General features: G+C 42.6%; 1 protein-coding gene across 5 annotated transcripts in view; it reads left to right on the plus strand.

Annotated features, from left to right (window-relative positions):
- Positions 1-2109: 2109 nt before the first annotated feature.
- ELMOD1 (ELMO domain containing 1) overlaps positions 2110-27863 on the plus strand; it is an 80554-nt gene continuing 54800 nt past the window's right edge. For 3 of the 5 annotated variants that reach the window (XM_078339377.1, XM_035264438.3, XM_002754361.6), the window contains exon 1: positions 2110-2368. Coding sequence is in view for 1 of the 5 variants with exons in the window: in XM_035264435.3 (XP_035120326.3) it covers positions 2690-2906 (217 nt within the window). In the remaining 4 variants the exon portion in view is untranslated. Of the gene's footprint in view, positions 2369-2680; positions 3023-27863 lie in introns of those variants that run through there. The other 2 variants (XM_035264435.3, XM_054241530.2) reach the window with 2 other exon arrangements.

Genomic DNA, 27863 nt, shown 5'->3' on the forward strand with positions numbered 1-27863 from the left:
CTGGACATTTTAGAAATGCCATTCCTAATGGTTAGATAAAGGATACAATTTGTTGCAGAGATTAAACTCTCCGGCCCTCCCCTACCATTTTCCATTTATCATATGGCATTCCAGCTACCTGGAATCCCAAGGTGGGTGGATCACTTGAGGTCAGGAGTTCAAGACCAGCCTGGCCAACATGGCAAAATCCCATCTCTAATTATAAAAATTAGCCAGGCATCATGGCACAAGCTTGTAATCCAAGCTACTTGGGAGGCTGAGGCAGGAGAATCGCTTGAACCTGAGAGACGGAGATTGCAGTGAGCCAAGATCGCGCCATTGCACTCCAGACTGGGCAATAAGAGTGAAACTCTGTCTACAAAAAAAAAAAAGAAAGACTGTGATGAGCGGTGTGATAGCAGTATGCACTGGTGCTGTGAGAGCAGAGCGTTCACTCTGCCTTGAGATTCAGGGAGGCTTCAGAAAGAAGGTGACATTTGAGTTTAAAGATGAGTAGCACTTCACGAAGTAGAATAGAATGGTATTCCAGAAAGGGTGGAACACCATGAATAAAGCAAAGTGTTACGAAGAAAATAGTATGTTTGGGGGATAATAATGTTTATCTTTTGAACGCTGATACTGAAACAGTCAACAGTAGCGGTGGGGAAGTAAATTTCCTTCCATACATGGATACACTTCCTCATGCAATAGTTGTGAAACAAGGACCACGGGGAGATGCAAGTAAACTACCTTTTAAAAGACTATGGAGTAAAACTCTTTTGTCAGGTGGATAAATCTTCCCTAATGAATCTCTCCTGAGATGCTTTTCCCTCCAAAGGTCTAGCTTTTTCCAAGAGGTTTATTCAGGGAAGTATGAAGAAACGCGTTGAAAGAAAAGTAAATACTAATGCTTTTAACAATGATAAAAAATCAGAAAGGTCAAGGCTTTAAGGTCATTTAATGTGAAGAGGAAATAAATGTTCAGCATTTAAGGATTATCACGAAGCCAACTTTTCCTAAACTCAGAATAGTGGAGGTGGAACCAGCAGAGACTTTTATTCACGAAACACCCACTCCATGACAGGTAGATGCTTTGGTATCCGAGCTGCTCTGCGCCGCCCGCCCGGGTAATCATCACGACAGCCCACAGAGGTAGGTATTACCAGCCTCCGTTTTACAGGTGAAGAAACGGAGGCGCAGGACAGCCAGGTAACTGGCTTGGGGTGATAAATGAACCTAAAATAAGCGCCTACCTCGAAGCTCAGCGTCTTTCCCCAACCCCATGCGGCTTCATTAGAGAGACTTTTTTTTATCAGCTATGGAGAAAACGTTCCTCGCCAAACATGTAATGCAATCCTGAAGGCACAGGTTCTCTCTCTCTGTCTCTCTCTCTCTCTCTCTCTCTCTCTGTGTGTGTGTGTGTGTGTGTGTGTGTGTAGTGGGTTCTGGGACCCCACGAAGCAACGTTCCCCAGATAGCCTCAGATCAGGATGTCTGTAATTCTGGAATTCACTCTGTCATAATTAACCCCGGGGTTACGGTATTGTTTCTGAAGCCCTTGCTGAAACATGCAGCTATGAACCTGGCAGGATTGACACCATCTCTCAATTACACCTAATTAAAGAGCTGGCTCTTTGAGAACCTGACCCGACTGGGCCGGGAGTGGGAAAGGGCTGCCGGTGGGGCTGAGAGGTGAGGTTCTGCGGGCCTGGGAAGGCAGGTGAGGGGTGGGCGTCAGGATTGGGAGAGTCACTGGGTGCTTAGTGAGATGGGGGACGTTGGAGCTGAACTAAAACAAACTTCGGCTTCTGGACAATTCTCCCGGGAGAGGGCGGGGAGCGCACCTGGCCCGGGACTGTCTGGAAATCCTATTGACAGGTCATCTCAGGTCCACTGTCTTCCTGACTTGGACGTCTCCGGGGAGTCCGCCCGGGCGCCACGGCAGCCACCTCCCGCCGCAGCGGGGTCCGCAGATTTAACGCTACCCCCCCAGACTCCGGCGCTGGGGGCCGCGCTCCCTCCCCCCGCACCGCTCCCGCGCCCCCGGCTCCCGGACTGGGCATGCTCAGTCGCCGCCCGCTCCTGGCTCCCAGGGAAACCTCCGCGCGCCCTCCCCCGCCGCTCCCGGTCGCCTCCTCGCCGCCCGCCGCCCGGGGTGCATCCCGGCTTGCTCCGCTCTTGGCGACCCAGATTCCTGCCCCGCCCCCGCCCCTTCTGCGCCCGCAGCCAGTGCTGCAGCCGCGGCCGCCCCTGTCCAGCCTCGGCGCCCGGGACCGAGCGCGTCCATCGCCGCCGCGGAGCGCGCAGCCGGAGCGCCTGGGGAAGGCGGAGATGAAGAACGCGCCGCCGCGCGCCCGGAGCTGCTGAGCCTGCCGCCGCCAGAGTCCAGGTGACTGGCGACCCCAGGGGAGCCACGGGGCGAGGGGCGAGTGACCTTGGGGAGGGAGACGTGCGGCGAGGACGCAAGGCGTAGCGCGAGCGCGGTGCCTGGGATGCAGCAGAAATGAAAGCATCGGGGGCAGAGAGGGAACGCGAATGGAAGTGCACTGTGCTCGGTGCGGGGGCTCGGGGGTCACCCAGGACCGCGATTTTCCCTCTATCCTCTCCTCTCAGATTAACACCCGAGAGGCCGTTTGCATCTCGGCCCGGGCGCGGGTCGCCTAGCGACCTAACGCCGAGGTCTGGGGAAGGGATCCCAGGCAGAGCCAAAATGGAAGGCGGGACCAGGGCGGCCTGGCTGGGGCGAGGGGCCGGTTTGGGACCCCGGGGACCCCTTGCCCTGCGGGTTTCAGCCCCTAGGGCGGAGCAAGGCGGCCGGGCGGCGGGGCCGCGGGCCTGTGGGGTCCTCCGTCCGCGCAGCGAGCCGGGAGGAGCGGTCGGCGGGGCTGTTGCGCTGCGCCTCCTCCAACTGCTGGGAAACTCCGCACGTCAGTATCAGAGCATCTCTTTCCTGGGCAGGTAGAACTGGACAGGCGAGTGGGGACTGACAGCTGACGGCTGAAACGGGGCTGTTAAAAGCAGAGCAGTGGAGTGTGGTGTTGGGGTGAGCTGTCATGGGTGTTTTTTTTTTTTTCTTTCTCTCTCCAAGTGTGGGTATGGGCGGCTCTGACTCAGTGTTTCTTCTCAACCTCTAAGCGGCGAGTCCGGTAACACACCTTATGAATATTTCAGGGAAGACCTCACGGGCTCACTTGCTTCAGATCAAGTTTAATGAGTATGTTTGTCAGCCTTTCCGCTCTGCACAGGCAGGTGGAAGCCCCAGCCAGTGCCCGAGCTTTCCACATTTCATCCCTTTCCCCACCAACTCGTAAAAAGACGCTGCTAACCTCCAGTGGGCCATAGATCGGTACTATAAATTGAGTCTGTCATTTGGGAGACCAGTTTTGGGCAGGCATCCAGGCATTGTTCTGCATCTCCGCAGTGGATGCGTGTTGTGCCGGTAGCTTGACAACCGTCCTTAACTGGTGCTGCCAATATGGTGGAAAGCAGGTAGTGCGCTTGTATTGGGATAAATGTCTTAATTCATAAACATATTATGACAACACGTAGTTACAGCAGACTTAGTCATTCTCTCCCCCAGAACTTTTCTCTGAGGTCAGTTTAGTTAGTATTTTGGCAAAAGCACACTCTTATATCTCTCTACATTGGGAGGTATTTCTCTCATCTTAGTCTTTTTCATAGGAAGAAGAAATAAATGTCTTCTCTGTAAGACATCACTGTCAAGAACACCGAAAGAAGAACCCATTAATGTAGGGAACGTTGAGGACTGGAACGGGCTGTAGGGCACCTTTCTCTGCACCTTGGGTTATAACTCCCATTGCATCAACACCATTTACCAGTAAACCAGCACACATAGCAATCAGTACTGGAAATAGTCCTGTTTTGCAGAAAAAGCCTGCTTTCCCCCCGCTTTGGTGAGACAGATACGTAATCTTCATAAGGACCTATAAGGAATTCCTCTGCGGACCAAAATTCTAAGCCTCCAGTACAGGATGCTAAAAGAAGCAACTCTTTAATCTTGCCAGCCCATACACAGTGAAGCTGAAGTGCTTCAAATTTACAGATGTTTTACATTTAGGGAAGGCTTTTCCAACAAAGACCTACTGCAGTTACATCACAGGCTCCACCTCCGCCTGCCAGGCTGCTTCTGCAAGCCTGTTAGTGAGGATAGCATGTATTGCTGGGCTTGATTAATGAAGAAAAGAAATCCCCAAATGAAAGATTCACTTATTTCTTTTCTTGAATTCTGCTGATTTAATTGAAAATTTCCAAAATTAATACATGCAGCCAGGACTTAACTGAGGCATGATAATAACTCTATAAATGTTAGCCTTCCAAAAGATCTTGCACAAAATTACAGTATTCTTCGTAAAATCTTTGATATATTGTATTAGAAGTAAGATCCTATGAAATTGACAAAATAAGTGAAAATGTCATAGAATAAATTAAGCAGCATTTCTTAAAGCATGTTATTTAGATGTTCAAAAGAAACCCAGTTGCCTTAACAGACATAAAATCTGGATGATTGAGAAGTTTGCAGAGCTCACATACAAATCTCCAGGTACCTTAAAGGAAGCGTTCTCTGAGTCCTCTGAGAATTTTTAACAAATTCTCAAAATCTGTTAGGGTTTCCAGATTTAGCAAATAAAAATGTAGGCTACCCAGTTAAATTTGAATTTCAGATAAAAAGTGATTTATCGTTTTTAGAATACCTATGTCCCATATAATATGTGGTACATATTTATGCTACAAAATATTATTAGTTTTTTATCCCAAATTCAGTTTCGACTGGGCAGCCTGTATTTTTCTGGCCACCCTAGTTATTGAAAATGTTTCATTCTTCCTTTTTGGGTCATTATGGGTTGAAAAAATAAAGTGGAGCAGAAATCAATGCTGTTCTGCAGACAATCTGGGACAAGCTTAGTTCTGGTTCAAGCTTTTGAAAATAACTCATGCTTAAAAGTGAACAGTTTCACTTCAACACATATTGGTTGGGTATCTCTGCTTGCTAGGCTTCGTGGAAGGTGCCAAGGATGCAAAGAGGACAAGGGGAAATGGGGCAGGGGGAGGGATCTGCGTCATGAGTTCTGGGACTTGCTGTGCCAGTTTTGTGTGTTTATGGTGGTGGAGGGGGGTGTCTGCTGTAGGAGCCTGGGAGAGACACTGAATTATGCTGGGCAGCTACAGTCAGGGAGTGAGATGCCTAGCAGTTTTGAAAGGGCTGGCCTTGAATAAGAGAGTGAACTCTTATCCTGGGAGAAAATGAGAAAAAAAAAACCCTCTGTGTTAATAGATAGTAGAGTGGTGCTGGATGTTGAAGGATTTGATCTGGTAGCCTCACTGAGAGGACAGAGTGGCCTGCTGAGAATGAGGGAAGTGAGGAGGATTCTAAAAGAAAGATATTAAATAGTTGCCAATGGGAATGGAAGAGATAGCTGCAAAGGGACAACTGCAGGAATTGGCAGATGGTACTTGAGTGAATGCACCTCAATGTATTTAACATAGCAGTTGATCTGCTCTTGACTCATACCCTAAGTGCTCACTTACTATTCTACTACCATCCTGGTCTCCTCAGATTAAAAAGTCGTCATCACACAATACTGGAATATATCATTTAAATGTTTTATTACCTTTATATAAAAGTAGATATTTAAATATAATATTTGAGATGCCGATCAATAGTTGCTTCTTGGCACAAATCTCTGAAATAAGATAAGCAGATGTCTTGGTTTTAGCAAATCTGTTGCTTCAAGTAGGAAAAGAAATTAAACTGAGATCATTTCTGACTTGGTCCAGCTGTCTTTAAAGAACTAGATTCTGATGATGGAAAGAGTACATTTTACAGAAATAGCACTATGTGAAAATGACTCTATGCTTGTAGTACCACAGAGGATGTAGTCAGAATGTTCCAAATGCAGTTAATTCCAAAAAACCAGCACATCACATACATATGTGTCTTTGAAGACCCAGAAGCTACTTCCATTATTGAATAACATAGTAAGCTTCCAGGGAAGTTGATGATCAAACCCGTGCAGTCCATGTAGAGAACAGTTACTCATTTCTTGAAGATCCAATTTACAAACTCCAGCAACTGATAATAGAGTGCTGCTCTAGATTGCACTTCTGTCAACAAATCTAGTTTTCTTTTTCTTTTTTTTTAACTGAGAAGGAGTTTCACTCTTGTTACCCAGGCTGGAGTGCAATGGCGCGATCTCGGCTCACCGCAACCTCCGCCTTCTGGGTTCAAGCAATTCTCCTGCCTCAGCCTCCCGCGTAGCTGGGATTACAGGCACGCGCCACCATGCTCAGCTAATTTTTGTATTTTTAGTAGAGACGGGGTTTCACCTTGTTGACCAGGATGGTCTCGATCTCTTGACCTCGTGATCCACCCACCTCGGCCTCCCAAAGTGCTGGGATTACAGGCGTGAGCCACCGCGCCCGGCCAGTAAATCTAGTTTTCTTAGGATCCATCCTTCAGAAGAGCGTCATGTGTTTGAGTGTTCATATGTGTGATTAAATTTCCACTTAAAATTTTATAATAAGTTCTTAAAATTATAAAAATTACCCTATGCTAAAACTTATAATTAAGTAGCTCATTAGGGTCTTTCTTATCAAATAATTATCCTTTCAACAGAGCAGAAACAGTTCTATTTCAGGTTTTTTTTTTTACTGTTTCTCTTACAATGTCTGTTAAACACGTTCTGCCTTGTCATTCTGACAGTATATGAGAAAAAGATGTGATCAGGAATGTATTGACATTGCTAACATTTCAAGGCGAGTAGACGTAGGTTTTGTGTTCAGCAAGGCTTCACACGAGCACAGCTTATTCAAGGAAGGGTTCCTGTGGTAATCAGTCCCCAATGGCAGTTCATGTGGACTATCACCCAGAGAGAGCCTTCACCGAAACCGTGTGCCCAATCTGCATTTTACATTCTAAGTCCTCAGTGAATTCTGACAGTATGAAGACAGTATGTTCCTTCATCCTGGGAGCTTTTAACCTTCCAGCTCACTTATGCTGACCATGAGCAAGTCATGTTTTATATCAGTTTCTATGCTATAAAATGGAAGATGCGCACATTAAAAAAATAATATTGTGCCAACCCTAATCTAAGTATCTATAAAATAAACTCTAAGTGTTGCTGTGGTTCCAAGGGATGAATAACTTTATTCTCAATGAAAATAGACAAGTTGGACAATGCCTGGATACTCTATATGATATTTTAGATGCCATCAAAATAATTCACATTTTGATTTTTTTTTTTTTTTTGCTTTTGCTTTTTTGGTGCAAAGAAAAATGATTGTGGCAAATGCCTTAGGAGAGCTCATTAAGCCTCTTTAAAAAAAAATCAGTCTCATGCAGGCTAAAAACTGCAGATGCAGTCTTTACATAACTTTTAAACGCTAGTTTCCATTTTAATTATTGGGATTAGGACTTGGGTAATTAGAATGCTGGTTATAAGAGCTCATTCAACATTATAACTCTCCTTTCTGTTTTTCTTTTCTCTTTCTGCAGAAATACCTCTTTCTGCAGGTAGTTGGCCAAAGGCTACCATATGTTTTGAAGGTTTCATTCATAATGAAACTAATTATTTATTTATCTCACTGCTGTTTTTTGGTTTAACAGATATCATCAGTGACATCAGAAACTCTGTTCCCTAAATCTTTTTTACTTTACCAGTTGGCATTATAAATATTTAAAATGTGAATCAACCTTTGGAATGAATTTACTGTACATTTCTTACCTTTTCCTTTAAATAAATAGGAATATTCCACCCTTCAAAATTTGGAAGCCAGATTTTCTGAAGACTCCATATTCCGTAAATAAGATTTATTCCATAAATACTGACATGTTAATTTCAGATTTTCTTTGCTTCGTAATCCACTTAAATGAGCAAAAAAATAATAATTGCTTTTAGTTGAGAAGTTCAATTGTACATTCTCTTAAAATGGTAAACATTTATCGAAGCTATTTAAATTATGTACATTATTAGTAGTAATTTTAAAAGACTTTATTAAAATACATAGAATTTTGACTTTCATACTATGTCTCATGGATAATGTATATGTAGCCCAATATGTGAATCCAAAATATTAAAATCAAGACTTATGAAACAGATGGGTTGAGTTACAGTTTTTACTTCACTAAAGAGTTTGTGCTGTACCAAAATTTTTCTCTACTATTCCTTTAAACTGTAGATAACCTGAAGTATTTCAAGGAGAGGCCAGAATTATCAAATTTTTATATATCCACAATCCCTCTAGCACACATTTATCAACTAGAATATTGAGTAATCTTTATGGGTGAGAGGCAGAAAGAAGTCTGGAATGTAGTGTCATAGCTGGGTTTATCAGCTACACCCAAAGAATGTTCATAGGTGTGGAAGCCAGCGTGGAAGCTCGTTTCTGTTAGTCTACCTTACAGCTCTTTATCTGACCATAACATTTCTACAATTTTATCAAGAACTCAGATGTACATAGATCAAAATGCAAAGCTAAAGCAATAGAGAATTTGGATGACAATCAGGATTAAATTGGAAATCTCTTAGCCCAGAACAAGCACTGGAACTAAGATTATATTTTAAAAGGATGGATGTGAAGTTCATTTAGGTTCTAAAATCACTTGCTAAGGACATAATGTAGAAGTCCTACTTTACCAACAGTTTGGGTTTCAAAACATAGTTTTAGTTCACTTGAGCATTAGGAGACAGTACAGAAGGAATTAAGGCTCTGCTTTGGTTGGATTCACAGATGAATAGAGTCCAGATCTAAGGAAGTCAGAAGCAAAATATATAACACACTGCATGAAAGTGATGCATTTTGAGCCACCTGTCAGAGTGATAGAATGCTTTCATTGGGTGGGACGTTGGTTCAGATGACCTAAAAACACCTCCTAAATCTTATCCTGCAGTTCAAATTGAGCTTCCAGGCGCTTATACACAAATCTGCCAGTATCTAATTCAGCTTAGTAACATGTATGTGATAGATAACTATTGTACATCATTTCTTTGACTTATAATGAATATCTGATCTTATTCCTTTCCATGTGTTAGTTATTCCCTAGGTAATTAATCAATCTAACTAAAAATAGGTGCATCTACTCTGTGACTAACACTAGGTTAAATTAAAGAGCCTGTTTCCAGTTATTCTTTAATTATCTAAGATCATATTTGAAATGCTTGTTCAAAATGATATATATATATTTTGAATAGCCATAAAATAGGCTTGTGTCCAAGTGCTAAAATAAAATTGCAGAGCACACCTAGTCACATTAGACAACGATGAAAGATGAACACGTGTTCGTTCTGAGTGCACTCTACCTGTACTCTGTCCTTACTCTACCTGTACTCTGCCCTTACTCTACCTGTACTCTGCCCTTACTCTGCGCGTACTCTGTCCTTACTCTGCCTGTACTCTGTCCTTACTCTGCCTGTACTCTGGCCTTACTCTGCCTGTACTCTGGCCTTACTCTGCCTGTACTCTGTCCTTACTCTACCTGTACTCTGCCCTTACTCTACCTGTACTCTGCCCTTACACTACCTGTACTCTGCCCTTACTCTGCGTGTACTCTGCCCTTACTCTGCGTGTACTCTGTCCTTACTCTGCCTGTACTCTGTCCTTACTCTGCCTGTACTCTGGCCTTACTCTGCCTGTACTCTGGCCTTACTCTGCGCATACTCTGGCCTTACTCTGCCTGTACTCTGGCCTTACTCTGCGCGTACTCTGGCCTTACTCTGCACGTACTCTGTCCTTACTCTGCCTGTACTCTGTCCTGACTCTGCGCGTACTCTGTCCTGACTCTGCGCGTACTCTGTCCTTACTCTGCGCGTACTCTGTCCTTACTCGGCGCGTACTCTGTCCTTACTCGGCGCGTACTCTGTCCTTACTCTGTCCTTACTCTGCCTGTACTCTGCCCTTACTCTGCGCGTACTCTGCCCTTACTCTGCCTGTACTCTGGCCTTACTCTGCCTGTACTCTGGCCTTACTCTGCGCGTACTCTGGCCTTACTCTGCCTGTACTCTGGCCTTACTCTGCCTGTACTCTGGCCTTACTCTATCTGTACTCTGCCCTTACTCTACCTGTACTCTGCCCTTACTCTGCGCGTACTCTGTCCTTACTCTGCCTGTACTCTGTCCTTACTCTACCTGTACTCTGCCCTTACTCTACCTGTACTCTGCCCTTACTCTGCGCGTACTCTGGCCTTACTCTGCCTGTACTCTGGCCTTACTCTGCCTGTACTCTGGCCTTACTCTGCGCGTACTCTGGCCTTACTCTGCCTGTACTCTGTCCTTACTCTGCACGTACTCTGTCCTTACTCTGCCTGTACTCTGGCCTTACTCTGCGCGTACTCTGGCCTTACTCTGCCTGTACTCTGGCCTTACTCTGCACGTACTCTGGCCTTACTCTGCCTGTACTCTGTCCTTACTCTACCTGTACTCTGCCCTTACTCTACCTGTACTCTGCCCTTACTCTGCGCGTACTCTGTCCTTACTCTGCCTGTACTCTGGCCTTACTCTGCCTGTACTCTGGCCTTACTCTGCGCGTACTCTGGCCTTACTCTGCGCGTACTCTGCCCGTACTCTGTCCTTACTCTGCCTGTACTCTGTCCTTACTCTGCGCGTACTCTGTCCTTACTCTGCCTGTACTCTGGCCTTACTCTACCTGTACTCTGCCCTTACTCTACCTGTACTCTGCCCTTACTCTGCGCGTACTCTGTCCTTACTCTGCCTGTACTCTGGCCTTACTCTGCCTGTACTCTGGCCTTACTCTGCGCGTACTCTGGCCTTACTCTGCGCGTACTCTGCCCGTACTCTGTCCTTACTCTGCCTGTACTCTGTCCTTACTCTGCGCGTACTCTGTCCTTACTCTGCCTGTACTCTGTCCTTACTCTGCGCGTACTCTGTCCTTACTCTGCGCGTACTCTGTCCTTACTCTGCCTGTACTCTGTCCTTACTCTGCATGTACTCTGCCCTTACTCTACCTGTACTCTGCCCTTACTCTACCTGTACTCTGTCCTTACTCTACCTGTACTCTGTCCTTACTCTGCGCGTACTCTGTCCTTACTCTACCTGTACTCTGTCCTTACTCTGCGCGTACTCTGTCCTTACTCTGCCTGTACTCTGGCCTTACTCTACCTGTACTCTGCCCTTACTCTACCTGTACTCTGCCCTTACTCTGCGCGTACTCTGTCCTTACTCTGCCTGTACTCTGGCCTTACTCTGCCTGTACTCTGGCCTTACTCTGCGCGTACTCTGGCCTTACTCTGCGCGTACTCTGCCCGTACTCTGTCCTTACTCTGCCTGTACTCTGTCCTTACTCTGCGCGTACTCTGTCCTTACTCTGCCTGTACTCTGTCCTTACTCTGCGCGTACTCTGTCCTTACTCTGCGCGTACTCTGTCCTTACTCTGCCTGTACTCTGTCCTTACTCTGCATGTACTCTGCCCTTACTCTACCTGTACTCTGCCCTTACTCTACCTGTACTCTGTCCTTACTCTACCTGTACTCTGTCCTTACTCTGCGCGTACTCTGTCCTTACTCTACCTGTACTCTGTCCTTACTCTACCTGTACTCTGTCCTTACTCTGCCTGTACTCTGTCCTTACTCTGCATTGTGTTTTGACTTTTGAAAGTATTTGTTCATAGCATAGAGTGGACATTTGTCATTCTTTTTCAACAATGCCATCTGAATCTCTTTTCCATGTTGAGGGTTATACTGGTGAAGTTTCTCCAGGGAAAAGGAGATATATTTACACTAAGAGACCTATTATGAGGAATTGGCTTACTCCCCTATGGAGGCTGAGAAGCCCCACAATCTGCTGTCTGCAAACTAGAGATCCAGGAAAGCTGTGGTGTCACAAGGGCAAGAAGAGACTAATTAATGCCCCGGCACGCAGGAGGCAAAAGTGGGTGACTTCTTCCTTCTTCCTCCTTTTTGTTCTATTCAGGCCCTCTTTGGATTGATAATGTCTACCCATACTGGAAAGGAGAAATGTGTACTGAGTCCACCAGTGCAAATGCTTATTTCATCCAGAAACACCCTCGTAGGTGCACCCAGAAATAATGTTTAATCTGGGCACTCTTTGACCAGCCAAGTAGACAGACAGAATTCACCGTCACAGGGGCTCTTGCACGATGAGGCAGAGCCCACTCCCATCTCTAGGAGCTGAAAGTGCCAGATGCTTCCTTTCCCCAGACATTCTTGTACCTGGGCCTGGGCCCATGACCCAAACTCTGCCCCGGTGGCAGATGTTCCAGTCCATAATATCCCTTGACCAGTGCTGGAGGGTCAGTGGGGCCACTCCAGTCTGTGCCTGGTGGTGGCAGTAGAGGTCTCTTTACTGGGTCAGTTCTGTGTCATCGTTTTAAGTTATTTTTGGCTACATAACCTCATACCCAGTTCTCTAGCCAACCTGGAGATTCTGTGAGTTGCCTTCAGAACAAATTCCATTTCTGCTTATTGGCAGAGCTAGATTCTGTTTCTTGCAGTGATAAACAGAATGAAAGTCCGTATTTATGTGGGACTCGTTGAGCACACGGCACTGTGAAAGGCACAAAATGGAATGCTTTTTCATTCTCTGAGTATTCATGGAACAAGGCATCTTGCTTGGCATTGGCCGGAAGAAGAGACATACAAAGCTGGTATTTTCGAACCAGTGCTATGAACACAAGTGGAGGAGGTGGGGATACTACTGGCAAACTTAAAGGGAGGTAGATGTAACTCCGTGGTCATGCTCATTTTAAAAACTGATTTAATGTGTAGATGAAGGGCTGGGATAAGAAAGGATACTTTTCGGGAAAATACTGCGTTTTATCCATTCCAAGAGAAAATTTTTTTCCTTCAGCTTAACATTTATGAAATTAGGAAGCGTTGTTAAAAGTGTGCCATGTTTTAATTGTTATTTTTTTCTGCTCAACTCATCTGCCATATTTTATTGAATCTAAGATGTTATTAACATACACTGTTGTAGGTTATACCTCTAAGGAAAAAGCTCAATATATAATTATTTTAAAAATGCCTCTGCCAGGCACAGTGGCTCATGCCTGTAATCCCTGCACTTTGGGAGGCTGACACAGGTGGATCGCTTGAGGACAAGAGTTCAAGACCCACCTGGCCAACATGGTGAAACCCCATCTCTACTAAAAATACAAAAATTAGCCTGGCATGGTAGCATGTGCCTGTAATCCCAGCTACTTGGGAGGCTGAGGTGAGAGAATCACTTGAACCCAGGATGCAGAGGTTGCATTGAGCCGAGATTGTGCCACTGCACTCCAGCCTGGGCAACAGAGCCAGACCTGTCTCCAAAAAGACTATATCCTAACAGCTTACTGGGGACCCCAGACTAGAGGGTTCAAAGAGACCCTAAGAGAACCAAATGATAGGGTTAAATACCAAATTCCTTTTCATTGTTGTTTTAAATAGTGTTCAAAGGCTATTAAAGAGTAATAGATTTACCTCTAACTTCTGTTGTAAACCAATTTGGGTGCTAATTATTATAGCCTTGCTTGGCTGTTAAAAAAAATGCCTAGCATTCCTGCGGTGATTCTCAATTATGTAGATGGCACCTTGTTGTTGTTTTTTTATACCTTTTAAAAAAAATTCATATATATCCAAAAGTACATAGGATAGTATGAATCCCAGTAATTAAAAATCATCAAATCATGACCAATGCTATTTGATCTCTAACCCTACCCTCTATCTATCCATATTATTTTGAAGCAAATCTCAGATACCATATGATTTTGTTTATAAATATTTCAGTAGGTATCTCTAAAAGCAAATGAGTTTTCAAAAATATACTCCTGGAAAAAAATCTATAATTTGTGGCACCTTTTTTTTTTTTTTTTTTTTCAGAAAACAAATTTTTATTTATTTAAATTAAGTTTTAAGTTACTTTTGTCTTTGGAGGTTTTTTTTTTTAAAAAAAAAACAGTAACAGCAACAAATCCACTTCAATGCCTACTGATTGCTCTTTATGAAATTTGTATGATGCTAACATGTCATATTGCAGTTCTGCAACAATATCTCTTCTGTTTTTCATCCTGCAGCTTTCTTTTCTATATATGCTGTAGCTGAGGAGTTGTGTAAAAAGTATTCTTGCCATTTCCAATGTAGTTTTCAGGAAAGCCATATCTGTCCTTTAATTATTTTTGGCCCTAAACTAAGAATTCATAGTACTGTATCAAATGATTTGGACGTGCTGCTAGCTAATGAGCCTATATCACGTTATATCACATAATATCACACTATATCACGTTATATCACGTAATATCACGTTATATCACGTAATATCACGTTACATCACGTTACATCACGTAATATCACACTATATCACGTTATATCACACTATATCGCATTATATCACGTTATATCACGTAATATCACACTATATCACGTTATATCACGTAATATCACGTTATATCACACAATATCACGTTATATCACACAATATCACGTTATACCACGTTATATCACATAATATCACACTATATCACGTTATATCACGTAATATCACGCAATATCACGTTATATCATGTTGAACCATGTCAGCATTTGTTTACTCAGACTCTTCCACATTCCTGTTAAATATTTTCCGTTCATCTTCATCTAATGTCAAAACCAACTCACACACATCTGCACTGTGTGGCCCGATGGATACCGTCCTAGAAGCGGCGTGGGTTTTCATAATTCCTCCACTTGCTGCAGGCAAATGCTCTGGTTCTTCAAACCTTAGTTCCTTCTTCTTCTTTTTTATTTATTTATTTATATTTTTATTTTTAATTTTTTTTGAGACGGAGTTTCGCTCTTGTTACCCAGGCTGGAGTGCAATGGCGCGATCTCGGCTCACCGCAACCTCCGCCTCCTGGGTTCAGGCAATTCTGCCTCAGCCTCCTGAGTAGCTGGGATTACAGGCACGCGCCACCGTGCCCAGCTAATTTTTTGTATCTTTAGTAGAGACGGGGTTTCACCATGTTGACCAGGATGGTCTCGATCTCTTGACCTCGTGATCCACGCGCCTTGGCCTCCCAAAGTGCTGGGATTACAGGCTTGAGCCACCGAGCCCGGCCCCTTTTCAATTTTTTTAAAAGTGTGATTTAAGTCCAGGTTTAATGGCACTGGATCTCAAGAGGTAACTGGTGCCACCACCTGGGCTGAAATCACAGCCCCACGGCAGCTTTTTAAAATTTAAGTTTTTGTTTATATCAAAGGAACACTTACACCTCATTTAAAACATTGTTTTGCTACAAGACTTTTAGTGGAAAAACTCATTCCCTAATCCATCTCTACTCCAGATTTGTGTTTCTTAGGAATACAACTTTAATTCTTTTAACTCTTTATACTGCTGTTTCTCAGTATATTCAAAGTATCAGATCTATTGATTTTCTACTATAGAAGTGAAAATTTAACTTTCATATCTAATCCGTTTCTCTTATACATGATTCTCCTTCCTCAAGTCTCCCAATGTCACTATTTTTATTAAATAAACTGTTTAGACAATGTAAATTTTATTTTAGCTTGTTATATTTTTGTACAACTTTTTGTTTTCTCAAGAATTAGTAATTCTAGTTTTCTTTTTCTTATCTTCTATTAATTTCTATTAATCTTGTTTTTCATTTTTTGGTTTTTTTGAGATAGCATCCCACTCTGTCGCTCAAGTTGGAATGCAGTGGCATGATCTTGGCTTACTGCAACCTTTGTCTCCTGGGTTCAAGCGATTCTTTTGCCTCAGCCTCCCAAGAAGCTGGGATTACAGAAGGGTCCCACTATGCTCGGCTAATTTTTGTATTTTAGTAGAGACTGGGTTTCACCATGTTGTCCAGGCTGGTCTTGAACTGGTCTCAAGCAATCCACCTGTCCTGGCCTCCCAAAGTGCTGGGATTACAGATGTGAGCCACCATGCCCAGCCTATTAATCTTATTTTCTATTACTTTTATTAATGCATATCCCAAATTTATCCCCAAACCAACAGAGTTGTGAATATTTTCTGCTACATTCATACATGTCAAATAATCTGTCAGTTCCAGTTTTTTATGAAGACATCCTTAAGCTGTAATGCACTCTGAACTGGTGAGATTGTTGTTAAGGGCCTTATATTCACCATCATTTTTTTTTTTTTTCTTTTTTGAGACACAGTCTTGCTCTGTCATTCAGGCTGGAGTGCAGTGGCACGATCTTGGCTCACTGCAACCTTTGTCTCCTGGGTTCAAACGATCTCCTGCCTCAGCTTCCTGAGTAGCTGGGATTACAGATACATGCCACTACACCCAACTGTTTTTTGTATTTTTGTAGAGACAAGGTTTCACCATATTGATCAGGCTGGTCTCGCACTCCTGACCTCATGATCTACCCACCTCGGCCTCCCAAAGTGCTGGGATTACAGGCATGAGCCACCTCGCCCGGCCTCATTCACCATCATTCTAAGAAATCCTCTCACCTTTCTCCAGTATGGGATTTTCTGATTCCTGGGTCCAATGTCTTTCTCATTCCCCATCTTCATTTCAGTAGAATGCCTTCTTCAGAAGCTTCCAGGAAAGGCATACTTGAAAGATACATGGCAGGTCTTGTGTGTCTGAAATTGTCATTTTCTCCTTGCACTGCATATTTTGGCTAAGTATAGAAATCTAGATTAGAAAGAATTTTTTCTTGGAGTTTTTCTTTTTGCTTCTGTGTTCCTGTTGATAAATTGAATCCTCGTAAGACTTGGTATTTTCTATGTGAACTGCTTGTTTTTGTTCTTCCTCTGGAAACTTTCATGTTGTAAAATTTTATCATAATGTGTTTTGGTGAGGATCTTTAGTTATTCAAGGAGCTGGGTACCCTATGGGTTTTTTTGATCTGGAGACTCATGTTCTTCAGTTCTCGGAGAGTTTCCTGTATTATTTCTTTGATAATTTATTCATCAACATTCTCAATTTTCTTTCTCTCTAGAATATCTGTAATTTGGATGTTGAAGCTTTTTGTCACGACTTTTGTCGTGATTCCCTCAAATATGATAGATATTTTCAACTTTGTCTTTGATTTCAGACACTTCTATAAAATTTCCAAGAACATTTTCTAATTCTCTTAAAGTTTCTTTTTATTGATTCCTGTTCCTATTTAATGAGGATAATATTTTCCTTATATCTGTGAAAATTATAATGTTTTGATAGTTTTCTTCTCTGCATTATTTCTTTTTCTTTTAGATTTCCTTTTGCTATGGGTCTCTGTAATTCATTTCAGAAATGTCCCTTAACTGTCTGATAATCCTTGGCTATCTGTTCATATTTAAGATTGAGGCACTAAAATGCTGTCTGTGCACAGGTGGGTCTTGTTGACCACCTGTTACATAGTAGCCCCGTTGGGGGCTAATGCTTCTTTGTGGGAGAGCTGTGTGTGTCTGGTTAATTTCCTGAGCGTTAACTCCTCTAATATCCTACCTGAGGAGTGGTATGCTGGCTGCCTCTGTTCTGGGAGTTGAGTAGGAGAAGGATGGCAAGGATCTCACATTTACCGAGTAGATTTTCATGCAACCTCCTTGTATTTAATATGGCAACTCAGTCTCATTTTCCTGAATCACCAAATTCAGAGCCTCTCTAGCTCAACCTCTTTGTAAGTAAATTTCGTCTCTTCTGATAGAATGGAGAGGGGTTGTGCATAATTTCAAAAGATGAAAAAGGAGACTTAGGTCCTAACTACGCCTATGACAACTTTCAACCAGGCTGGGCACAATGGCTCACACCTGTGATCCCAACACTTTGGGAGGCAGAGGTGGGCACATTGCCTGGGCTCAGGAGCTAAAGACCAGCCTGGGCAATGTGGCAAAACCACGTCTACTAAAAATACAAAAAAATAGCTAGGTGCAATGGCACATACCTTTAGTCCTAGCTACTCAGAAGGCTGAAGCAGGAGGATTGCTTGAACCCGGGCAGTGGAGGTTGCAGTGAGCCAAGATCGTGCCACTGCACTCCAGCCTGGGCAATAGAGCAAGACCCTGTATTTAAAAAACAAACAACAACAAAAACCTTTCAACCAAGCCTCTAGTTTTGGCTTCTTCTTACACTCTCACTTTTAGAGGAACCGGGCACCTCTAACTCCTAACAAAGGCTGAGTTTCTGTATTCTAAATTGTATTCCTTCTGAGTCACATACCCCACTGCAGGCTCAGGCAGTTCGGCTAAGCCAGTTACCTTTTGTTCATTCCTTTCAGCTTCCAGAATTCTGCTGACATCCGGTTCTTCTGTTGCCCTTAGTCCTGTGTGTTTGTACCTTTTAATTTACTTTTATATCAATGGGACTTCATGTGTTTTATTTGTCTTGCATAAATAGAAATCCGTGACACAGACTTCAAAAACTCACTCAGGAGTTTGAGACCAGCCTGGCCAACATGGAGAAACTCCATCTCTATTTAAAATACAAAAATTAGCTGGGCCTGGTGGCACATACCTGTGATAGCAGCTACTCGGGAGGCTGAGGCAGGAGAATCCCAGCTACTGGGAGGCAGAGGTTGCAATGAACCAAGATTGCACCACTGAACGCCAGCCTGGGCGACAAAGCGAGACCTTGTCTAAAAAAAAAAATGTTATCTACATCAGCAATGATGATTGTGAGATAGGTGGAAAACCAGGAGAACATCGGAACACAGGAGCCACAAAAAGGGCATTTTTTTTTTTTTTAATTTTTTATGGGATTTTAGGTTTTGGGGTACATGAGCGGAGCATGCAAGACAGTTGCGTAGGTACACACATGGCAGTGTGCTTTGCTTTCCTTTTCCCCTTCACCCATGTTTGGCATTTCTCCCCAGGCTATCCCTCCCCACCTCCCCCTCCCACTGGCCCTCCCCTTTTTCCCCCAATAGACCCCAGTGTTTAGTACTCCCCTTTCTGTGTCCATGTGTTCTCATTTTTCATCACTCACCTATATGAATCTGGAGAACATCATCCTCAGCAAACTGACACAAAAAGGGCATTTTAAGAAGCAGCTTCACATGAGTTAGAGGCTGAATGAGACAGGACAGGAAAATGAAGCTTGGAGTAGAGCACACTCTGCCTTCAACCAAGAATGTACTTAATCACCCACCGTTTGTGTAGAGGCAAGAAGTGCTAATTACTCCAGAGATGTTTATGATCCGAGCTGTCTGTGTGTTAAAAGGAAGTTGTCTTGAGCACTGTGTATGTGTGAGAAGTGTGTGCATGGATAGGTATGCTGGAGGGACTGTGACAGCGCAAGGGATCCAGGGCTCAGAGACTGGATTAAGAGCGCTGGGAGGCTCTCCGGTGAGGCTAGAAGGATATGAGTTGCTTTATCGACAACATATAACATATTCTGGAATTACTTAACCTGGCTTAACCTGAATAAAAATGTCAGATTGAGGAAATGAGAATCCTGTAGTGTGATTTGCTGAGGGTCATTAGTACTCTTTGTCACCAACCAATAAGTTCTTACACCAACCAATCAGTCTTACTATGTTACACTGATTCTAAGACACCCTTTTTCCCCCCACACCACTAAAATTAGATGCACTGTAGTTTAATTACCAGCATTTTATTTTTCCTTAGGGGCACATAAAATAATGGTGGATTCTACCATTGATGGCACTAATGAAATACCACTGGAAAGAATAAAATAATATTCACTCAGCAAACATCTGTTAAGCCATGTGTAATCGTAGCTCTAAAGTGTGTTAAAAACTGCTTTTTCATTTTACTTTATGAATTGTTGCAGAAGCCCAGTCTAAATGGTCGAATTCCTTTAAGCAGATGCTTTTCCCTCTTCTGCATGGTCAGGGGTAGCACTGCCTTGAGAACAGAGTACTCTGCCTGCCTCCAAGCTGCTGGAATGCCCCAATTTGCTTGAACTTTCCCGTCAAACGTTTCTAGATAAATGCTTTCACTATGTTCTGATTGTATGAAAGCAAAAATTTTGCCAAAAGCATCAGATTGGCGGAATTATGTCCATTGAATTCTTATGCAAGCATAAGTTTATCATTCTTTTATCACGGTTTCATTGAGAAATTTAATTTTAAAAGTAAAATATAAAATTGAGAATTTACAAAATTCAGATGATGTTTGGAGCAAAATATATTAATAATATATATTTTGAAGTCTCCTTATTCTTTTGTAGCTGAGAGATGAATTTTTTCCTTTTTTTTTTTTCTTTTTGAGACAGGATTTCCCTCCAGTGTCCCAGGCTGGAGTGCAGTGGTGCAATCTCAACTACAGGGCTCAGGTGATTCTCCTACCTCAGCCTCCCTAGTAGCTAGGACTACAGGCACATGCCACCATGCCTGCCTAAGTTTTTGTACTTTTAGTAGAGATGGGTTTTCGCCATGTTGCCCAGGCTGGTCTTGAACTCCTGACCTCAAGTGATCCACCCACCTTGCCCTTCAAAAGTGCTGGAATTATGGGCATGAGCCAGGGTTCCCAGCCTTGAGAGGTGAATTTCATCAATCCTGCATACTTTGCTGCCTCCATGAAAATGGTGCATAGGATGTAGGCAACCACAGTGAAATCCAGAAAATCACTGACTTTGAAACAGATCATAAATACATTTGTAAACAGCCCTGAATTCTGTGGCTGGCATGGACCTCCCTTGCTTAAATCTCAGAAATTAACACTGCATGAGTGTTTTATTCATGAAGGGAAAAAAACCTTCTTTGTTGTCATTTTAATGAGTGTCAGCAGTGTTTTTCAAGCTAGTCACAGGAGGAGGAAAGGAAAATTCTGGAATGTGGCCTCAGGGAGCTCTTTATACATGAGCATTGTACCTCTAACATGAGATGATGCATAGCCTGTGTGGAATGTAAATGGATAATTTGAAAGATTTTTCATTTGTCCATGATGGTAATTTTTCATATTGCTTCTTTTCTCCTCATGTGCATGGCTGTATAGAGTCAAAAATTGCATTTTATTCATGCTTCAAATGCTCACAAATAACCTTAGAACATTTTCTTTTATTTCCTTCTGTTTTCTTCCTTGCCCATTCCTTCTCTTCTCTCTCCTTTTGTTTCATGTAGTATAGTCTTCCTGCATTATATTCTTTGAAATCTGTGAGTCCCTCACCTGTCTAGGTCCTCTTTGCATAGACATCGTGCCTCTTAGGATCTGACAACATATGAAGCAGGATGCAAACTTAGCCATTATCTGAATTTGCTAATTCAGACCTATCTGAATCTGGTATTTGGCCCATCTGATTTCAGAAGACTGAAAGATTTGACCCTTGTGTTTGTGGGTCAGCTCAGCGAGAGCCCAGCCCCTCACATGGCAAGTGCTTCCCATCTACTCATCCACAAGCTGTCTGTGCTCTTGCCTGATGTTGCTTCAGAGATGTGTTTCTGCTAGGAGGGCAGGCTTGTTTTGGAGGACTTTCTCTGATTCTTTGAAAACCATCCACAGACATGGATACATGCAGAACATAATAAAGAATTAATGGAGCTGTGACGGGAATTAATTACGTCTTAAAACTACATTTGTGGCAGGGTGTGGTGGCTCACACCTGTAATCCCAGAATTTTTTTTTTTTTTGAGACGGAGTTTCGCTCTTGTTACCCAGGCTGGAGTGCAATGGCGCGATCTCGGCTCACCGCAACCTCCGCCTCCTGGGTTCAGGCAATTCTCCTGCCTCAGCCTCCCGAGTAGCTGGGATTACAGGCACACGCCACCATGCCCAGCTAATTTTTTGTATTTTTAGTAGAGACGGGGTTTCACCATGTTGACCAGGATGGTCTCGATCTCTTGACCTCGTGATCCACCCGCCTCGGCCTCCCAAAGTGCTGGGATTACAGGCTTGAGCCACCTTGCCCGGCTGATCCCAGCATTTTGGGAGGCCAAGGCAGGTGGATCACTTGAGGGCAGGAGTTATTAGCCGAGCATGGTGGCATGAACCTGTAATCCCAGCCACTTGGAAGGCTGAGGCAGGAAAACCACTTGAACCCGGGAGGCAGAGGTTGCAGTGAGCCAAGATTGCACCACTGCACTCCAGCCTGAGTGACAAAGCAAGACTCCATCTCAAAAACAACAACGACAACAACATTGGCTTTAGTTATCTGTTAGTTTTGGCCTTTTTCAACTTCTTCCATTGCCTTTCTAACATAACAAAGAGAGTAAATTTCAAGTGTCTCACCGCAAAAAAATGTAAAGTAATGAGATGATAGATATGTTAATTCGCTTGATTTAATATATAGGGCAAATGGTATTGAACCAAACTAACTACAGGCTTCCTTCTGATACCTAGATCAACTTTGGATCAATCTTTTTTTTTTTCTCTTGAGACAGAGTCTCACTTTGTCCCCAGAATGGAGTGCAGTGGTGTGATCACCACTCACTGCAACCTCTGCCTCCCAGGTTCAAGCGATTCTTCTGCCTTAGCCTCTCAAGTAGTTGGGACTACAGGTGCGCACCACCATGCCCAGCTAATTTTTGTCTTTTTAGTAGAGATGAGGGTTCACCATATTGGCCAGAATGGTCTTGATCTCTTGACCTTGTGATCCACCCGCCTCAGCTTCCCAAAGTGCTGGGATTACAGGCGTGTGCCACCGCACCTGGCTGGATCAATCTTACCTTTAGAAGAGGAGGCTAAAAACATTATTATTTATGAGGCTATGGTTCAACATGTGATTGTTTTCTTTCTTCTTTCACCTGAAACGAGAATAGCCCAAGCTGAGCAAATTAATCAGTGGCAAATAATTTAGATACACTGATCTTGAAAGTCAAATTGTGTGTGAACTCCCTGCCCCCCACAACCTTATTGTTACATGGAATATTTTTTGTTTGTTTTGTTTTGTTTTTCATTACTGCTAAAAAAAAAACCGTAACAAAAAAAAATAATAAACTTTGCCTAAACTTTGTTTTTAATCTAAATCTAGGAGAGTGGAACATGGAGTGTGTTTTCATCTTCTAGTTGTTACTAACTACAGGAATTATATTTTGAGGGTGACTTTTGTGATTGGTTTTTTTCTTCCAATTGGTGAAAAGAAAACACAAAGAAGCAATTAGGGAAACCTAAAGGACCATGGAAATTCAAGAACTCATTCAAGTTAGTACATATCTCCTAGGCGATTTGAAATATTTTACCAGCCACTAGATATATGTATAGCATAAAATTAACATATTTTCATCTATAAAGGGGAAAGGTGTGATATATTACGAGGACTAAAGCATGCAGAGGTAGGCCGAGAGGAAGGAAAAGGCTGAAGACTGTAGGCTGAGATCACCACATAAATAACAGTGTGGACCAGAAGCTTGAATTTCATCAGATTTTCTAAGCCCAAGGCTTAGAAAACCTTGATTTACATTTTGGGTGGGGGATATTTTTACTTTCAGTTATTTTAGAATTATACTGCCAACAATTTTTATTGCCTTGGAAATGTAGCCTCAATAAAGAATAATATAAAACTCATGTATTTTCAATTCGTTGTATAATTTCTTCCCATCAAATTTTCCTGTTTAGAAACTTCTAGATCTGTAATACGTTTGCTTCAGGAAAGGAAAGAGGTTGGTTTTCAGTGGCAGGGTAACTGTTTTCATGTGGGAGTCCTCCAGGTGGCTCCCAGTGGAACACTCCTAGGTTTTCAGATGCGTATGTACTTCCAGGCTTGGATTATCCCCAGCTTGCAGTTGAGTTTGAAATGAATACACTATGTATTCTCTTCAGTTCTCATGTCAATCCAGAATTTTACCTCTGGTTTCCAGAGGCAGCACAGGAAAGTGATTAATAGCCCTACCTTGGGAGCCAAGCTTTGAGGGTTTGAATCTCCGCCACATCCTAGCTGTGTGACCTTGGAAAGTTTCTTACGCTCTCTGTGTTTCAATTTTTTCAGTTGCAAAATGAAGATAATTGTTATTATTCACCTCATCAGATGACAGTTAAGATTAAGTGAGTTAATATGAGTAAAGCTTATAGCATATTGCCTGGCACATAATAAGCACTTTGTAAATGTTAGCTATTATTATTAATTTCACAAACCTTTAAGACAATTTTTAAAATTAAATTTTGTTTATAAATGTGCTCTCTACGACTTTTTATTAAACTGGGATAATCTCAAATTAGGAAGATTATAAAAATGAAGTAGTATTTACTTTGTAGATTATCTTTTATTTATGTATAAATAGTATGAGTCCACAGATATTTGGGTTGTTAACTGGGGATAAACTTAGAATGTGAAGGGCTGCGTAGAAAGTAGTTTTCTTCGTGTCGTGTAGGGATTTCAAGATTTTAAAGAAAGGAGTTCTGTCCCTTCTAGTTGAGTCTCTAATTCATTCCTGGGGTGCTTAGTAGAGAGATTGACTTCTAAGAGTTAGGGTTACCCGTAGCACTTTACAAAGAGCCTCAGGGGGCTTCTTGCTCAAAGGAGGCAAGGCAGGTGTCTTGATGCCAGGTGAGAGGATGAGTTTTCAGAAGTAGCAGACCACACTCATTACTGCCCCTTTTCTCCCAGCTGGGGGCGGAGAAAAAAAGAAGACGAGACAGATAACCCCATAGCTTACCACAGAAGTATCAACTGATCTCTAGGGGCGTTTGATGTGACAAGCACAATCATTTGATCCTTCCCTTTGGATGAGTTCAGGGCAATGTCCCTGTACACATTGAGAGAAATTACTACAGATCATGGGAATGGGTTAGGAAACCCAGGGTTAGAATCATATTCTTTATGTTAGTTAAAAATAAATCTACAGATTTGTTTTCTTCCAGTTGGAAGATTTGCAGTTTTGTTAGTACTATGATTGAGTAATGCTGGGTTTAAAAAAAAAAAGTGCACTTTTCTAAAAGAGTACAAAGTTCATTTTGACAAATATGTATTAAGCACGCAGTGTGTCAGGCACTGTACCCATCCATGGGTGTTGTAGAAAAGCACACAGTCCAGAGGGGAAAGAGACATGAAAGAGATCATTTTGGAACAATATTAGGAATTTATTATAACATAGAGAAGGTAATTCTGATGTCCCCCTCAGGTGAAAAACACCTCTAGAGAAGAAGTGTTTGAGAAGGAACAGGGCACAGAGTGGTTTTTATGTTCATCTTGATTTTTGTGAAACAGGTGACATTAAAGTTTATGTTTGGACCAAAAGGGTGAATTTTTCTATATGTAACTAGTAACTGAGAAAAGCTGAATTAAACAATCATCAATATCTGGGCCAGGCGTGGTAAAGCGATCAGAGTACTTTGGGAGGCCAAGGCGGTTGGATCACTTAAGGCCAGGAGTTCAGGACCAGCTGGCCAATATGTCAAAATCCTCTCTCTAATTAAAACACAAAAATTAGGGCCGGGCGTGGTGGCTCACGCCTATAATCCCAGCACTTTGGGAGGCCGAGGCGGGTGGATCACGAGGTCAAGAGATCGAGACCATCCTGGTCAACAAGGTGAAACCCCGTCTCTACTAAAAATACAAAACTTAGCTGGGCATGGTGGCACACGCCTGTAGTCCCAGCTACTCGGGAGGCTGAGGCAGGAGAATTGCCTGAACACAGGAGGCGGAGGTTGCAGTGAGCCGAGATCGTGCCATTGCACTCCAGCCTGGGTAACAAGAGCGAAACTCCGTCTCAAAAAAAAATTAGTTGTGCATGGTGGTATATGTCTGTAATCTCAGCTACTTAGGAGGCTGAGGCACAAGAGTTGCTTGAACTGGGAGGCAGAGATTGCAGTGAGCCAAGATTATGCCACTGCCCTCCAGCCTGGGTGACAGGGTGAGACCCTGTCTCAAAAAAAAAAAGTAAATATCTGTATTTTTCAATTGATCAAACAGATATAAACTGGGTAAGTTACTTATATGTAACCGTGTTAAAGTCAATAGGCTGGTTTGTAAAAACAGAGGATAAGTGTATCATGGCTGCCTTATTGTTCGAATGCTATGCAGATGAAGTGTGAATGTAAATTCTCCCCATCCTGAAAGGACCCCCTGTTCCGTAAATGATGCTGGGATAGTATGCTAGCCATAAGCCAAAGAATGGAATTGGAACCTGACCTATCACAATCTACAAAATTAACTCAAGATAGATTAAAGATTTAAATGTAAAGCCTCAAACTATAAGAATCCTAGAAAAACACCTAGGGAACACCATTCTGGATATTATCCTTGGGAAAGAATTTATGACTAAGTCTTCAAAAACAATTGCAACAAAATACAAAAATTGATATGCGGGACTTAATTAAACTAAAGAACTTCTACACAGCAAAGGAAACTATCTACAGAGTAAACAGACAACGGACAGAATGGGAGAAAATATTCACAAACTATGCATCTGACAATGGTCTAAAACCAGAATCTATAAGCAACTTGAACAATTCAACAACCAAAACACGACCTCATTAAAAAGTGGGCAAAAGACATGAACAGACACTTCTCAACAGTAGACATACAAGCAGCCAGCAAACATGAAAAAAATGCAAATTAGAACCACAATGAGATAGCATTTCACATTAGCAAGAACGGCCAATTAAAAGGTCCAGAAACAGCCGTGCTGGCAAGGCAGTGGAGAAAAGGGAATGCTTATACACTGCTGGTGGGAATGTAAATTAGCTCAGCCACTGTGGAAAGCAGTTTGACAATACATCAGAGACCTTAAAACGAACTACCATTTGACCCAGCAATCCCAACAATGGATTTGTTTTTATATCCAAAAGAAAATAAATCATTCGACTAAAAAGACATATGCGTATGTTCGTCACAGCACCATTCACAATAATGAAGACATGGATCAACCAACGTGCCCATTAACAGTGAACTGGATAAAGAAACTGTGTTATATATACACCGTAGAATACTATATAGCCATGAAATGCAATGAAATCATGTCCTCTGAAGCAACATGGATGCGACTGGATGCCATTATCCTAAGCAAATTAACACAGAAACAGAGGACCAGATGTTCTCACTTATTAAGTGGGAGCTAAGCATTGGGTACTTACGGACATAAAGATGGCAACAGTCGACACCAGAGACTGCTAGAGTTGGGAGAAAGGAGGGGAGCAAAGGTTGAAAAACTGATTATTGGATACTATGCTCACTACCTGGCTGCCAGGATTGATCGTACCCCAAACCTCAGCGTCACCCAACACAACCATATAACAAACCTGCAAATGTACTCCCTGAATTTAAAATACAAGTTGAAATTATTTTGAAAAAATTCTCCCCAGGCTTAGGTCCTGCCTGGCCACTTGAGAAATGCTGTTTTGGCTATAGCAGAGGCTTAGTAGAAAGAAATAGGTGAACTCAGTACCACTCATTGGAAAATAATTCAAAGGGCATTTCTTGTCAATAGTGGCTCGGAATATCACACACACAGCTATGATGTGCTAAACACAGACTGTCTAATTAACAGTAAATAGAATGTTAACAAGCGGGTCTCCTTTAAAACAAAGCTATTTGCCTTAAAAAATAAACAGTGATTTTGTGTTTTCTATATTAAACATTCAGCATAATTATTTAATGACTATCCCATGAATAATGAGTCAAATAGCATTTTCACAGGCTTCTTCTGCCACCCAAAGCCATTTTTGGTGTTTCCTCTTTGGGGGACAGATAATGAGATCTAATTATTACCTTTGTTTCCTGTTTGGGGGACAGACAATTAAAACTAATGGTTTTTTTCCTTCCCTTCACTTTTCCCATTTAATCAGTAAGTCCGGTTGATTCTACCCTCTAAATATATGTATATATATATTTTTTTGAGACGGAGTTTTGCTGTTGTTACCCAGACTGGAGTGCAATGGCACGATCTCGGCTCACCACAACCTGCGCCTCCTGGGTTCAGGCAATTCTCCTGCCTCAGCCTCCTGAGTAGCTGGGATTACAGGCACGCACCACCGTGCCCAGCTAATTTTTGTGTTTTTAGTAGAGATGGGGTTTCACCTTGTTGACCGGGATGGTCTCGATCTCTTGACCTCATGTTCCATGCGCCTCGGCCTCCCAGAGTGCTG

The sequence above is a fragment of the Callithrix jacchus genome, chromosome 10 (assembly GCF_049354715.1).
Source record: "Callithrix jacchus isolate 240 chromosome 10, calJac240_pri, whole genome shotgun sequence".
Taxonomy (NCBI): domain Eukaryota; kingdom Metazoa; phylum Chordata; class Mammalia; order Primates; family Cebidae; genus Callithrix; species Callithrix jacchus.